Source organism: Mchenga conophoros, linkage group LG12 (genome assembly GCF_057382185.1).
Source record: "Mchenga conophoros isolate Kocher_MC1m ecotype Shallow Benthic linkage group LG12, M_conophoros_male_GT1.1, whole genome shotgun sequence".
In the NCBI taxonomy this organism is placed as follows: domain Eukaryota; kingdom Metazoa; phylum Chordata; class Actinopteri; order Cichliformes; family Cichlidae; genus Mchenga; species Mchenga conophoros.
This window is the reverse complement of record NC_140537.1, coordinates 9,665,626-9,682,590: the sequence shown is the minus strand read 5'-3', so window position 1 is coordinate 9,682,590 and position 16,965 is coordinate 9,665,626. Positions and strand designations below refer to the sequence as shown.

At 37.6% G+C, this 16,965-nt stretch overlaps 1 protein-coding gene across 1 annotated transcript; it reads right to left on the bottom strand.

The window, feature by feature from the left end:
• Nucleotides 1-4,134: 4,134 nt before the first annotated feature.
• LOC146562130 (VIP36-like protein) lies at nt 4,135-14,375 on the bottom strand. Its single transcript, XM_085293605.1, has 8 exons — nt 14,052-14,375; nt 12,424-12,542; nt 12,021-12,138; nt 10,211-10,293; nt 8,816-8,977; nt 8,547-8,661; nt 7,307-7,426; nt 4,135-6,633 (listed from the first exon to the last, which is right to left on the bottom strand). The coding sequence occupies exons 1-8, from the start codon at nt 14,254-14,256 to the stop codon at nt 6,491-6,493; spliced, it is 1,065 nt and encodes a 354-aa protein (XP_085149731.1). The 5' UTR covers nt 14,257-14,375; the 3' UTR covers nt 4,135-6,490.
• Between the last annotated feature and the right edge of the window lie 2,590 nt (nt 14,376-16,965).

Genomic DNA, 16,965 nt, shown 5'->3' with positions numbered 1-16,965 from the left:
TAGGAGATCGATGAAATCTATTGTAGCAGATTCTTTTTCGTTTAGTCTGCAATCAGGTGGCTTGTGCGCTTGATGACATTTAATGCTCCCTGTGGACTTATTCAGTTGACTTCAACAATAAATAATTAAGATGCTACATAAATGATCAGAATTACTTTCCAACCCCTAGTCAGTATAAATAAATAAATGCGATTGGAAAACTTGTACAGTAAGCAGATGGGACAGTGAGGTGATCATCTTGCATGATACTGCTGTGGATCTATAATATGTTATACAGTGTTGGGTCTGCGCTTCCACAGGCCCCGCTGGTTTAGAAACTTATTCCTGTTAACGAAACAAGGAAGCAAGACAAACAGCTTTAACCGGTTTTTACTTGCTAGCAAGGGAGGCTGGTCGGAACCAGGCTCTAGGAGCTAAACGCTCCTCACTTGTCTCCTAGCCAACTTCAAATAAACAGCCTTCCTTGCCGCCTTTTATTGAAAACAGTTACAGTACACATAAGCACCATACATTGTAAAAAACCCCTATGGTTCTAAGAGATAAGGTACTGTGAGTGTGTGAGTGGGGGTGCTTTTTTGTGTGACCTCCTGCCCACAAAAGGGTCATAAAGGCAGGAAGCTTACTAAACAACAAAACAGAACCCTCACATAGGATGTCCCATAATAAACCACTACAGCCTCCCCCACCGTTCAACAGTCTGGGGAGGTCAACAGAAACAAATGTCTTTGATCCTATAGTTTGAACCAAGACTTACAAATTTAAGTAACACAATGACAACATTTAACAATTTGACTCCAACATACAGTACAGATACAATACAGGAACGTTCAGTTTTTTGTCCTAAAACATTCATTATGGTATTTTCACTTCTATTTGTTGCCCACCATGTTTGTAGTGTAACTAATATTTCCTGATTGATAAGTCAGGATGTCAAGTATCATTTCAAAAATGTGAACAAATGTTTTTTTGTTTTTGTTTTACAATACTTTTAAGTCACCTTGTCTAAAATGTACATGACTAAAAGTAAAATTGAATACTGTATCATGTTGTATTCAGGAAGACAAAAGCTCATCAGTGTTTGCTGAGGCCTTAACTGAAATGACATCAAGGGTTAAATGGCTTAAACCATCTCCATCCTTCCCCGCTGGCCATTAGAAAGAACACAGGCTTAAGAGATTTCAGCACTTCCATCTTCACGTTCACCTGGGAACTTTCATCTTTTTACACGGTCTTGATAAAACTTTTAATAATAATAATAATAATAATAATAATAATAATGGATTGCATTTATATAGCGCTTTTCGAGGCCCTCAAAGCGCTTTACAATTCCACTATTCATTCACTCTCACATTCACACACTGGTGGAGGCAAGCTACAGTTGTAGCCACAGCTACCCTGGGGCAGACTGATAGAAGCGAGGCTGCCATATCGCGCCATCGGCCCCTCTGGTCAAAATCTAAACCTTTTAACCTTAAACATACAGTGTGGAGGGCTTGTGATAACTGTGAAGATGCAGACTGCATCTGAACACCTCGAGCCTCATCCTACACTTCCTTGTAGGTCACTAGTTTAAGTGATTATAAACCAATTAATCACACATCGGCAGTTGAATGGCCCCCCAAATTCTCCCGATCTGATCCCCTTAGACTTTTATCTTTGGAGTCATCTGAAGGCAATTGTCTGTGGTGTGAAGATACGAGATGTGCAGCAACTGAAACTACGGCTACTGGATGCCTGTGCTGGCATTTCTCCTGCTATCAGTGTGTGAAGAGTGGGAGAAGAGGGCTGCATTGACAATCCAACACAATGGGCAGCACATTAAACATTTTATAAGTGGTCAGAAACTTGTAAATAACTTATGAAAGAATAAAGTTACGTTGAAACCAAGCACACCATTGTTTTTCTCGTGACATTACCAATAAGTTTGATGCGTCACATGGCCCTCTTCCTATTGAAAAAACAAAAGTTGGATCCAAGATGGCCAACTTCTAAATGGCCACCATGGTCACCACCCATCTTGAGGAGTTTGCCCCCTCAACATATACTAATGTGCCACAAACAGGACTTTAATATCACCAACCATTCCCATTTTATTACGGTGTATCCATATAAATGGCCCATCCTGTAGTTCAATTTCTTGAATACACAAGGCACTGTACATGAAAAACGTTTGCAGAGAAAACTAAAAACACCACCACAATGGAAAAAAATAAACAAACTTTTATTGAAGAAGAATTATCACACACAAACAAGATTTACACACATTTTTCAGACAAGGGTTGAGCTTTCTTTTTCTTTAATTTGATAATAAGCTGAACAGTATTATTAAAAAAATCCCTAAATGGCTGATTTCCCCAGTGACAGCACACGCTGAATGACACAAAAATGAAACACCTACATTGAAAAAAGAAAAAAAACAAAAAAACAAAACAAATCTGTAGCTTTTTTTTTTTTTTAAAGGGCTGGAAACTGATTTTAATTAAGAGTGAAGTACTGATTGATATTGCTTCAAAAATCTATGAAACTGTCCACAAAGCTCCAATGAACTAAACACTGAAGTGCTTTTTGGGCAAATGTCTTCCTGAATGATTAGTCTGTTATTGAATGGATGAAATGAATTAAGGCTGTCATTATATCAGAGTTTTATTTGTACTATTATTGCTGTGTAAAAAAAAAAAAAAATCAAATCAAATTAAAAAAAACAAACAAAAATTGATAATTGAAAAAAAAAAAACAAAAACCTTGCATCAATGCTGGTAGCAAAATTCTTCTATAACTTTATCTAGTGCGTGCTGTTTTTTTGGTAAGCTATTAAACTATTAGCTATTAAAAGTGAAGCTATTAAACTCAAATTACAAGTACATGGAAGTGGTGAGAACCCAAAACTGCACAACAGCAAACAAAGACATGAATTACAATTTTTCTTTTAACAAATATTATAGGCGCATTGCTAATACAATATTAAGATCTCGCTTTTAAATATCCCAATTATCATTCATTCATTGATGCTGTCGTGACCACAAATATTGATATATCTACAGATTTTCCTGATATACTTCTAACAGATTTTAACCATTAAAATTCTTATTATTATAGTCTATTATAGTTTTTATTAGCAATGTCAATATGAATGACATTTTTCTATAAGCATAAAAAAGTAAAATTACAAGTGCATAGAAGTGGTCAGAGACGACCAATTTTTAGGACTTTTATTACCAATATCAATATTGATATCAAAATCTAACACCCCAATTTTATTTATATATATATATATATATATATATATATATATATATATATATATATATTTCTCCTTTTCCAAGGAACAAAACACAATGAGATTTCCCTAATCTTGGTTTTGAGTAGTTATTTCATTTACACATTTGTGCTACTCCTGAGTATTATCAACTTGTTAAAATCTGTCAGGCTCACAATTATTGATGATATCATGTGATATTGACTGTGCACTTTCTTAATATCACACTTAACATTTTGTGTTTTGCTGTACCCCCCAATATTGATACATTGGCTGGTTGTCTTTATATACTGACTATTCACATTTATCACAATAATGATAATACTGCAAAATCTAAAGAAATTTTGAAATGATTGCATCACTTTGCTCACCGAGTTGTCTCTAATAGTTATTGTCAGTGCATGGTTATTGAATGAATGGCACATCAGTGCTTCTTTAACCAGTGAGGTGTGAGCTCTACATCCATGCTGGAGAGTTTCATGATATTTGAGGTTTTACTGAGTACTCGAGGTTTCTTCATAGACACAATAAAGCTTGACATCATTTTTTGTTTTTCTTCCTCTTGGTTTGAGTGATCAGTTTAATCAAACTCACATGACTACATGATGCAGCATATGGCTGTTAATGTAAGTGTGTACAGAGCAAAACATCAATTGCTACCAAGTTACTGGTTGGTGGAAGAACTAAAAACATCAGTGCTCCACAAAGAGTGACACTGACAAACTGTTCTCAGATAAATTCTTAAATCAGCTTATCATTTCTGAGACCTGTTTGTAACGTCAGAGTGTAGATCAGGCCGTGGAAGTGATGTCAAACAGAAAATAAATGTTGAGCTCAAACTTGCAGAGAGGATCAAAATGAGAGTTTGCCTGTAATGGTCCTAGTGAGGCACTTTATTCAGCACTGGTAACGCAACTATTCTTTTACACATAGCATTGAGCTCACGTATCAGCAATATTTATATAAATATTTTCACTTGTTGAATAAATGCTGGATTGCTGTATAAAGTTATCTCAAATAAAATGACAGTCCAGTTTTTTTTTTTCTTTAGTGCAGCAAAAAGTATAAAAAGATTCACAGGCTCACTGGTCTTCACAGCAGCTACAAGTCAAATTAGAGTGGTGCTCTCTGCACATCACAGAGCCATGTGCGTGAGGCATTTACAGTGGGTGCATTAACATGAACTGTAGAATCAACCAGGCAAGAAAGTTCCGCACCTGTTTGTTCATTAAATCTACTCTGGAATTAAATCGTTACCATCAGTTGTAATTGTCGTGTATTGTTGGCTGAAGAGAACAAAGAACAACAGTCAAAGATGAACTACTCTCCCACACATTCATTGATGGGCATGCCACATAAGTTGTTGCTCTCGGTGCAGCCACCATACTGTTCAGGTCTTAGCCAGGTCTTATAATGCATGAAGATCTACGGAGAGAGAAGTTCTTCAAATATTAAAAACAATCAGACCTCACTGAACGTTTATATGAGACGAGGCTTAGTGCATCCTAACCTATTTCTATAATATAATGTTTAACATGAATATTTTGATAGTCTACTGTGAACCCTGTTGGAAATATAAATTCAGCTGTCTCGTTTGGGAATCGTCACACAAAACAAGTGCATCTGAATAATGCTACGTAGCTCTAACTATTGTAATTCAGGTATACATTTAAGGGTAGCTGTTGCAGTATGGTACATTAGTGACGCAACTGATAATTTATGACTACTTAACACATCACCAATTGGGAACGAGGCCCTGATTAGGGGATGTTTTTAAGCATAAAGTTCATCTCACAACAAGTAGTCCCTGCTGGCCCAGGGATCAGTAAACTCACAATGGCCTTTGTGGTAGTCACACAAAAAGACAAAACACCTTTAAGTGGCCATATGGCACTTAATTGTGTATTTTCCGACTGCTTGTGAGCAGTTGTTGGCAGTCACTGAAATCGACTGAGGGATGAGTAACCACCAGTCTCCACCAAAAAGTGTGTGTTCCATGACTGGTTGGCAAGTGATTGCCCGAGGTTGCTAGTGTGAAGTTGGTATAATGCTGCTACATTAAAAGACTGTTTGCTAGCAGGTTGGCATGGTCACCAGCAGCTTGTGCCTGGATAACAAATTGCCTACAAACACAAAGTACATGTCAAGCAGAAGTGAACCTGAAGGGTCAACACAAACTAAAAACATTTGCCTTCAAAGTAAAAATTGTGCCTTGCTCTTGTAACCAACACATTTCAAACGGCACAACTTTTACTCTGATTTGTGTTGCATTTTTTTCTTCCCAAAGTTTCACTACAGGTCAGAGAGTAATGATAATGTTAGCATACTCCAACCACAGCGATCAAAAGGTGGTTTTTGGTGCAACTTCTTTGTGATGATTTCACCCAGCAACAGCAGCAACCACTTGCCAACAGGCCCTCTGTAGAGATGTGCTTGATCTATGACGAATCATTTTAAGCTAACTTTTTAAAATGTTAATGGAAGCTAACATTGTCATTCAGAATTTAAAAGTCTGATTAATCATCCGGGACATACCAGTGGCAGAATATGTGCACATATCTATGCCACTCTGCTAGCTACCTACAAAACAGCATTTCTATAGTGGGCAAGCTAACAAACAGGCCCAAGTCCCATCTGATTTGTGAAAGTTGCAGGTAAGTCACAGATATAATGAAAAGTCATAAGGAAAATATTGATGTACAAATAAGCATTTTAAGGGTCACGTATTTAGAAAATAAAATAAACACAGGATTATTAGTAAAGTTAGTGAATTGCCAACAAAAAATTTAAATGACAATGAAAGAAGCGCCCAACTTCGCTACCATGACTTCTACCCACTCTGCGCTGGCTCAGGTCCGCAGAGATACCCCAAACTCCAAAATTGTGTAACATAATGTCAGCAAACTCAGCATCTGATTTAGTGACTCATTCTGTTGTTTTTCTTACTTCCTGCTGGTAGAAACAGTGCCTCAGTTAGTGCAGATAAAAAGTCCCACCGTGCTTCAAGTTTAGATGAACATATTTTTAAAATGATTTTGCTTCACTACAGCAAGCAGAGCTTTATCTCATCAATCTTCCAGAAATCTTAAATATTTTAAACCACAGCTCATGTATTCATTTGTTCTCATAGCTCTATGCTTCAAACCCACTAAAGTTCAGTTTGTTCGATTTGTGTCATTGAGTCTTTGCATGTTTGTTCATTAAAACACATTCTGCGGACTGGCTGATCTTTCCTCAGTAAAAGCGTTTGCGTTTGTTTTCCTTCCAGCGCCCGTAAACTATTAGCCCTACCACTCCCAGCACGACCAGGCCCACGACTGTGAAGAGAAGGGTGAAGAACAGCTGGACTCCACTCATCCCTTCCTCCTCCACTTCCACTGCAAAGTAAAAGCAAAAAATATTAGAAAAAAAAAAAATGGCTGAAGTTTCAGCCCTCTGTTCTCCCAGCTGTAAACATGAACAAATAATATCAATTAGATATACTACATGTATGAGATGTGCCCACATACTGGATTCATGTCTGCCAGTATCAGCCTCATCCATTTACTTGAGCCTTTCATCATCATGCGGGAAGCAGTATAGTATAGTATAGTGGCAGACTATACTATACTCATCTGCTCTGTTACATCAACTTTGTGCTCAGCATGCAAAAAATGCTGAGTACAAAACTGTTCAGTTAAATGCAAGTGTACAATCATGCTTCTTTTTTTTTTTTTTAAGCTTAGAGCTTCACAGATTACACAGAGGGAGACGTGGCAACAATCTAAAAAGACAAGACTTTGTGGGGAAAGAATAAACTTGATTTTGATTTCTTCGCCTTCTGTTTCTCTGCTTAAGCAGTTCAGGAGAATACTGCAGTGGCCACCTCTGCAGTTATGGTGAGCATGAAAACCAGTGGGAGTGCAATGATGCTATTGGTGGTGTAGGGCCTGGTAATACTGGGCCCTCAAGACTTCACACTAGCTGCAACCCCGCCCTGAGTAATGGTGCCGATACGGTGCAGCGCTGAGAAGGATGACTTCAGGTTGATGATGATCGTGCTGCATTTACCTTGAAACTGCTCCATGTTGTCAACTCTGGGGATGGTGACTACTTCCCCTTCTTCCGCTTCCTGTGGAGTCCTCTCGACTGTAAGCTCATACAGCTTCATGGAGATGATGTCATGGTTATCTAGAAGAACACACCCGTAATTAACATCTTAAGCAACAGCTGACTTCATTTTAAAACCTGAGCTGTTAGGAAGTTGATGTTTAACCCTTTAAGATCTACCATAAAACTAAGTCCGCCAGAGCTTATATTATATTTTTTACATGCTGTGGAGCCATTTTTGGGAGCATTTCAAGTTGCTATACATCAATACAACCATTATAGCCCATATTTTAATAATATGTATGCATTAAGTACATAGTAATTACATAAATTACAAAAAAGTGCAACAAACTACAAAAAAAATTGAAAATCGTTTTTGCTTTTTTAACATATATTTCTAGTTAGAGAAATTTAAGAGGCTTATCCCTCAAAACTGTAAATACAAAAAAGTTGCACAAAATAGTTTCCCATCACAGGAAATTTATTTTGAGTGTCTTCATAGTTTTATTTTTGAAATACACCAATTTTTATATACTGCAGGAAAAACGAAAATAAACATTATACTGCAAATTTGCAAAAAAGCAGCATATGCATCAAAATTAACTATTTCCAGCAGTGCAATATGAGTCCTAAGCATCCCAGAAACGACACAGAAAGTCATAAAGTCAAAGATAACTTTTAAAAACACCAGTATAGGCTCATGAGGCCCTCATGGTAAAAAAAAACTACATTTCCGCGAAAATGACGTCACTTCCGGTTTCGGGCAGGTAATGGTGGACATGCAAAAGTTCGCACTGACGTCTATTCCAACGTAGGAAGTGTTATGAACAGCTGATTGGATCGGCAAAGCATGTTTCTGGAATATTATGTTTTTGTTGCTGCAAGCGCTTTTTATGCAGTTTTTGCAAAGCTATATGTGGAAGGAAACTGTGACCTAGGACAAGCTGATGGCATAAGATGTAAGTACAACTCCTCCGGTTTCATATGCAAAAAAAATTATTGCGCTAGCTTACGTGGTTGCAGTGCTACCCAGATTTAAAAATAGTTACGCAAAACAGAGCGTGCCCGCTCTGACCGGCTTTAAAGGGTTAATTCATCTAGTTTGGATGCCATGTTTATAATCCAATCTTTTTATAGATCTTTTTATAGCTTCACTTTGTAATATATCCTGTGGTCAAAGCATTATTCTGAGATTTCATACCTGACAGGTCTCCCGTGGCAGAGGAGGCACCTAAGAAGTAGCCTGTAGGTAGCCGCACTCCTGTAATGTCAGCACATTCTCTCCATTCCTGCTTACCATCAACATCCACCATGAGCTAAGGGCAGAGGAACAAATGGTTTGAATAAACCAATCAACATTCTACTTTTCATGCCTCATTGTACTACTCAGTTTTAATTTCATTACACAAGAATGTCACCTTTAAGGACAAGTGACACCCTGAAACAGGTCCTGCAGATAATGAGCCATACCGTCAGTTGATTTTTGGAGTATCTAACAAGGAAAAAGTTGTCGTAGACCGAGTTGCGTGCCATAGCTGTGCATCCTCCAAGCTCTGTGGACCGACCGTCACGATCGTGGTCATACGACAGGGTGCCATTCCCCAGCATCACAGATATGTAAGGGAATGTCCTCTGTGAAGAAGACAGAGGAGTCACAACTTCATCAGCAGGAACCACAAACACCATTCCACAGGTAGTTCATTTCACAGAGACATGAAACAGCACTACTGAACAGTTTGATGTTATATTGCATAAAGCTTTTCTTAGTAAAAGGGGGGGGGGACAAAAACACTGGACACTGGTTAGCCAGAGAAAATTAACTCTAAAATCTGAGCTGTTCACTGTTGTAAGTTGAAATAGTTGAATCCAATTTTATTTATAAAGCACTTTAAAATACCCAGCACAGGAACAAAGTGCTATACAGAAAAACAAGTTAAAACAATAGAATAACAGAAAACAGCAAAAATAAATAAATAAAACACATAATACATAAATTAAAACAGCCCTATATTAAAACAAAAACAAGATAAAACAGCATCGAATCACCTAAAAACAACTGAAATAAAAATAAAAACCAACATCTCACGTGGTATCAAAGGCCAGGGTAAAGAGGTGGGTTTTCAAGAGTGACTTAAAACAGATAAAGAACTGGCCTGTCTAATCTCTAAAGGAAGCTCGTTCCACAGTTTTGGAGATGCTACAGCAAAAGCACGATCTCCTCTAAGTTTATGCCCAGTCCTGGGTACAATCAGGAGCAGCTGATCAGCTGACCTGAGAGAGCGGGTGGGTGTATAAGGCTGTAGCAGCTCAGAGAGATAAGATGGGGCTAGGCCATGGAGAGCTTTAAAAGCAAATAAAAGAATTTTAAAATGAATCCTAAAAGAAATGGGCAGCCAGTGAAGTGAAGCTAAAATAGGGGAAATGTGCTCAAACTTTCGAGTGCCAGTTAAAAGACGAGCTGCGGCATTTTGCACCCCCTGTAGATGACTAATATATGATGCACTGACCCCAATATAAAGTGCATTACAGTAATCCAGTCGAGTCAGCCTGAAAACTGCAGTTCTACTGCTGCTTCACCTTAAAACATTAGCACTACCAGGGTATGAGCATCCTGATGATTAATGTTAATAATTCAAACTTCACCAGGACTGCTACTTGTCTTTTTTCTGGCCAGGTTCGTTGTCAGTCAGTATAAGTTTACATTATTAGCAACAGTACATGTTTGCATGTCAGATTGGCTGAAATTCAGTCATCAAAAAGAAACATTGTGTGTATGTTGTGTGGGTTTCCACATGACAACAAAGTCTTGATTTAAACTCAGGCTTTTAAAAAAAAAAACAACAAAAGCTACAGACTGTCACTTACATCATGGGTCTTATCATCATTGGGGTAAGTGTCCACAAATATTCCAAGTCCAGAGAAATGGTTCATGTTGCCAAATACAGGGCCTGCAAACAGAGGAATACCACAGAGATAATAAAGCTGAAAGATAGCAATTAATATAATTTGATTTGGGACTAAATTTTCTAAAGTTTCTTTGTGTTTTCAGCACTTTGGAGGAAAAAATGTAATCAGACAAACTAGTACATGCAGGAAGTTAATTAAAATAAATAAATAAATAAAAAAAATTTCACGTGAAACGATTGTATTATCCTAATCCCACCCAAATGCTCTAAAGCTCACTATCATATCATTGGGGGTGTGGCAACTAGTCCACACACACCGTGATAAAGAGTCACTCGATGATGACAGCTGTCTTTACATGTAGACAGAAACATTTGTACCACAAACTGTGGAAGAATAACTCCATTTGGAAGTTTCCTTTAAAAACTAAGACCAGCGCAGCATAGGTTGTCTTTATTTAAATACAGTAGCAACAAAAATGTAACAAACTTAAAAGCATAAAAAAATAGATGATAATGACTGAATAATTCTCTTTAGCCAGGCGCACAACACACTGCTTAAAAAATGTAATTAAAGGAACACTTAGAAAACACATCAGTTCTCAATGAGGAAAAAAGTTGGATAGCTACACTGACATGGACTGGGTAATGTGATAGAAATGAAAAGCATCAACTTACAGAGGGCTTGATTAAAAAACACCTTGAAAATCAAAGTTTAAAAAAAAAAAAAGATGCAGCAGGATAGCGCATTCTGTTGAGATTTCATTGAAGCAACTCAAAATGGTACTTTTCTGGCCCCAACATGCTTGTACACATGTGTGACAACATCAGGGGATGCTCCTAATGAGACAAGAGATTGTGTTCGGGGGATAGGATCTCATCCTAGATCTGGACCAGGGCATAACTGAGGAGGAACCAAGGATCCACTGCACCAGTCTGACAATAGGTCCAAGGATGTTTTGGCACAAAACACAAGTTTTTGGTCTCCACCTGTAAAGCCATTCCTGTTTTGTCTCAGTGATGAGAGAATGAGAGGCACGGTACACCCTGGAAACGTTGCCAATCTGATGCAGGGCTAACACAGAGAGACAGACAACGATTCACACTCACATTCACACCTATGGACAATTTAGAATCACCAGTTAACCTAACCCCACTAACTGCATGTCGACTGTGGGACAAAGTTGGAGTACCTAGAAAGAACCCATGCAAACTCGCACAAAAAGGACCCGGTTAGATGATGGGATTGAACCCAGGACCTTCTGGCTGTCAGGCAACAGTGCTAACCACTGCATTTGCCTGCTGTTAATTTCATTAACACCAAAACCTTTAACCTAACAAATAACCCCTCTGCTAACCAACCGGATCACTATCTCATTAGTTTAATTGGCTTAATGTTCTAAATCTAAAATTGTTTCTTTATTTTTTTTGAGCAGTGTAATACTACAGGTAACTTACCTAATTGGATTAAAAACAAACAATAAAACAAAACAAACAAAAGAAAAGTAACTAAAATGTGTTTTTGAAACAATGAATGAACATGTAAAGTTTTGTAAGCAGTGTTTCCTGCAGCTGAAAATTGAGACTGTTTATTCTGTTTGCTTTCCCTGGTATCACAAGTCACTGTGCACAGGATGTGCTAATAAAATGATATCTTATCATGTGACTGAGAAAAAAAATGACAAGCTCATTAGGATAAACTGTTCACTTTGAGGGCTATTCAATTATAAAATTGCAAATACGATGCTGAAACACATTTAGCATTAACCTACCATTTTTCATGCGATCTCTGGTTAACCAGATGGCCAGTCCATCACCATTCAGGTTCTTCTTCCCTTGGCCATGGACTTTAAATTGTACTCTCAGCTCCCAATCTTGCAGAAGCAAAGGCTGAAAAGCAATAGCAATAAAGAAAAGCAGGTTATTCTTACACTCAGCAATGTGTAGCATGCACTTGTCATCAGATATGAGTGACATATCATCCTTTTGAAACAGACTGATTTGTATCATTTATATTTTATTTATAAAATGCTGCATAACATTCATTGTTAAACCAAAGCCATATAAAGTAGGGTTTTTAGTTTAAAGCAGGAAGTGAGGGAAATTGTGGTTTGCTGGGTAAGAATGCATTGCATATTGCAAGCCTGATAATGCAGGCTGTCCCATTTGACTTACAATTCGGCTCCACACAGCTCCCTGCCTGCTCTGCAGGTCTGGGGTTAGCCTCACATGGTCAGGCGTCACCATGGCAGTGCCCATCAGATCCCACTGTGAGGAGCTAGAGAAACCCAAGCCTGCAAAACAACAGTAGTAACACTTCTGCATTCACAGCAAGCCACACCAAAGTTTACCATTGTTTTTCTTAGAAATCTTCTTTTACCATTTACGTTGCGTTTCGTCTTTTGTTGTAACATTCAGTTTATGTATACATTTTATTGACTACAAATATTTCCTTTTCAGTGGCTCCTGTACTGTACTGTTTATTTTTATTACTATAAATCATAGGTGTCAAACTCTGGCCCGCGGGCCAAATTTGTCCCGCAGCCTAATTACATTTGGCCCGCGAAGCCATACCAAATTACTATTAGAGCTGGCCTACTGGTATTATACAGCTAATATATATGTTGTTTAGTATTAAGCTTTGCTTGTTCCATATTCAGTTTTTCAGCAAAACGTGTTTGAGTCCATAAGAAAAGATTCATTCTTATATCTGGAGGAATAAATATATTTCAATAAATATTAACGTTAGCCCGCGACTTTGTTCCAGTTTTGAATTTTGGCCCACTGTGTATTTGAGTTTGACACCCCTGCTATAAATCAAGGGTCTTTATTAGAGTATGACTTGAAAAGTTCAAAATAGGTATTAGAATACAATAGCCCTTTATTTTCATTGTACTTATATAACGATATTGTGGGTTCTTCACCTGACTGTTGTGCAAGAAATATAAATAACAAGACAGATAAAAAACACACTGTATTATATCACACGATAAAATGCCTGTGCAAAGTGGCAGGAGTGTACTGCAAAAGACTTTAATGAAGTGCAATAGTGGCCCAACAGTACAACAACCCTACTAAGGAAGCTTACTCACAGTTTCATTAAATACACTTATTACGTGTGGTCAACTTCAGTACACACAAAACTGCTTCAGTACGTTTAAAAAAAAAAAAAACTCCCTTATTATTGTTATGACTTTTTAGATTTAGTTTTAATTAACGAAAACTGTTTTTTTTTTTTTAAATCGTTCTTTGTTCTGATGTATTCTTTATAAGCCCGACCCCATTTTCTAGTTATCAGTTTTTGTTTCTAATTACTTTGAATTAACTAATATACGCTAATATGAAAAGTGGCCATGAAGGTTACTCAAACTGCTCTTTGTTGAGACAATGAAAAACTAATCTTTCATAATGGAGAGCGTTACGGGCTTAATTTCCTGAATTTTATTGTTGTTTTTTGCTAGAGTTCCTCACCGTAATCAGACAGGTTTGCTCTGCTGATTAAAGCTAACTGTAGGTAGGCTAGTCTTCATTAGCATTATGGACTAGCCAATAGTTAGTGGTGTGTTAACAACAGTTATTATCCCGCTTGCTGTAACGCTACCCACGATCTGTAACGACAGAGAGGCACAAAGTTCTTCTTAGTTAATTATTATCCTCCGCCACACAATTCTATCCAAGAAAAAAATGAATTTAAGCCAAAGCCTACCTTTCGGTGACAAACTGTCTACTGTCAACGTTTATGTTAGTTTCCAATGTTAGCTGACATTGGCGGTAACGTAATTCTAGTTTAACATTAAACTCACCGCGGTACGGCTTCACAAGAGAATATTCCCGCTTCAGAAACTCCTCCATAAAGTCCCCGTCGTCTGCCAGCGACTGGCTCGTCAAGTAACAAATAGTAATAAGTAGCCATGTTAACTCACGGAGGTTCCTAAAGTGAAACACTGAATTTAAAAAACAGAAACTTCTCAGTGGAGCCAGATTTGATTTGGCAACGGAGGAAACCATCTTTACAGCCCGACTACACACATGTCACGTGGTTTCAAGAAAAATGTTCTTCTTCCCTTCTGGGGTTTAGTGGAGACACTCATCCGTGGGGTTGGCATTACTGCCATCTTCTGGATATAGTAGTAGCGTCTGAAAATCATCAAATTCTCCCCAATAGACTAGCTCTCGCGATTTTATAGCAGCATCTATCCGAAAAGAATGGGTTGTGAGATCTTTTTCTTCTTTGATCATCCTCGTCTGTCTCATCCTATCCCTTACAGACTCTCCTGTCACACCAACCATCTGCATGCCCTCCTCTGTGGTCTTCCTTCATTTATGGCAAGACAGATAAGGTGAGAAACATTATTTTAGTCACTTAATCACACAGAGGCAGTCCACCAAATCATCAAGCGCTTAAAATAGTATTATTCAATACACAAACTAAAAAAAATCACGCTGCCACTCCATAGACCTGTACACAGAGCAAACTGTAATAGCATTGTTTTATTTATTTATTTTTAAATATTTTTTTATATATTTATTTTGAATGCATCCTCATAACGAAACTAGAAACTAGAAAATAACAAAAACATAATCATATAAAAATTATTATAGGAGTAAGTGGGGGATCCACAGTACAGCATACTGCTTAGTTATGTGAAATCATCACCAATCAATGTGAGGAAAACACATTATTACAGTAAATGAAATACATAAAGTGATCCATGTCAGTTTACAGCAATATCCAAACTGAATACAGTGTGCTGCTGCACATAGACAGGTAAGATCATTTTCACTTGCTGTCACCTGAATCTGGAGCTGTACAGTAAACAAACACTGAAGCCCAATTCAATAATAATAACACACATCGTCTCCTTGGCTGGCAACTCCCGATATCCCAGCAGACTACTGGACCAGATGGCTAAAACTAGCTAATAATCTCTGATGATTTAAGCTTCATTAGCCAATGCTATTTAGAGAACAAATAAAAATAAGCAGACACTTTATAAGAATAAATATTACATTTGAAGATAATTCTAGAAAATAATACAAAAATGCGCTGTTATTGATACTATTAATAGTTATTTTTAAGGATGCTCTGATAAAATTTGGGGTCACTTGAGCACCCTCAAAAAGGGTCAAAACTCACCTATGTAGCTCCATGTTCAACATCTTTTCTTCAATATATTTCTGCACATGCACAAACCATCTCACACTTGTTTCTCTAACTTTGTCTCCAAACCACTTAACCTCAGATGTCCTTCTGATGAGCTGATTTCTAATCTTCTCCCTCCTGGTCAGTCCTAGCAAAAATCTTCAAACAGTGTACCTGATAATGTTGCAGCTTATACTATAAAGGCGCTGTGGTGGATAGAGGGCTGCTGTTGTATTTAACAGTTTTTCAACATTAGAAAGCATGACTTGATGTTAAATAGGTACCACATTATGTCTAAAATATTTTCTTTTTCTAGACTACTACTCTTTACAGGGTTGTTTGAGTTCATTAAGGCTTGAGGACATTTGTTTATGTGCCACATTATTTCAACTAGGTAGAGGTCTGGATTTGGCTGGGCCATAATAGCACCTTTTTTCTTTTTCAGCCATGGTGTAGAATGGCTGTTTCTCTGTTTGTCTGTTTGGGATTATTTTCCTGTCCTAATTTCAGCTGTCTTCAGCTGCCTGACAGATGGCTTGACTTTTGAATCTAGGATATTTTACTATACCTAGAACTCATGAGAAAGAGCAATTTCAATTAAATTCAATTTTATTTGTATAGTGCCAAATTCTAACAACAGTCCCCTCAAGGCGCTTTATATTGTAAGGTAGACCCTACATAATACATACAGAGAAAAACACAACAATCATATGACCCCCTATGAGCAAGCACTTTGGCGACAGTGGGAAGGAAAAACTCCCTTTTAACAGGAAGAAACCTCCGGGGCCATCTGCTGCGACCGGTTGGGGTGAGAGAAGGAAAACAGGATAAAGACATGCTGTGGAAGAGAGACAGAGATTAATAACAGGTATGATTCAATGCAGAGAAGGTCTATAAATCATTGGTTATCATTTGGTTTTCCTCACACACAGGATTGCATTAAACAATCTGGTTAAAAAGTCCACTGGCCTTGCTCAAAGACATTTCCACACCTCTACAGGTATGTCATCTGGGCCAGCTGTCTTTCCATTTTTCATCCTTTTCATGGATTCAGTTCCTCACTAAACCTCTATACATTTCACTAACTGTCCTCCATCTGTCCTCTTCTCGCTCTCATTTTCGTCCTCTATCAGCTCATAGAAGATTCTGGATTTCAGTGAGACCCAATGAAGAGAAGCCAACATCAGAGAAATATGCCCTCTCTTTCTGCTTCCTGTCAGAATTATAATGAACAAATTCTATAACATTATCAGTAAGTTTAAATAAAATTTGATATGCTTCTCCTTAAATATAAAAATATAGAATAGAATAGAATAGAATATCTAAATAACCTATATAAGTATATAATACAAATGGGAGGAGAGGAGGGGGGTTACTTTCTAATCAAAAACTGTGAAAATGTTTAGTCACTCAGTCGACTCAAGTCAGAAGGAAGCTGCTAGACCTGACAATGAAAGAAGTGAAAGAGAGAGAAGCCTCCAGGCTGGAAAACGTGACAAAATCTCTGCAGAATCAAGGAAGACAGGTTTCTCACAACTAACTGGAAATTCATGAAATACTGGTCACACGACATG

Coding starts and splice junctions, on each gene's coding strand:
- LOC146562130 (XM_085293605.1), bottom strand. CDS start 14,256: ATGGTTTCCTCCGTTGCCAAATCAAATCTGGCTCCACTGAGAAGTTTC. Junction 12,139..12,423: donor GAGCTGTGTGGAGCCGAATT/GTAAGTCAAATG, acceptor ATTGCTTTTCAG/CCTTTGCTTCTGCAAGATTG. Junction 8,978..10,210: donor ATGATGATAAGACCCATGAT/GTAAGTGACAGT, acceptor TCTTCTTCACAG/AGGACATTCCCTTACATATC.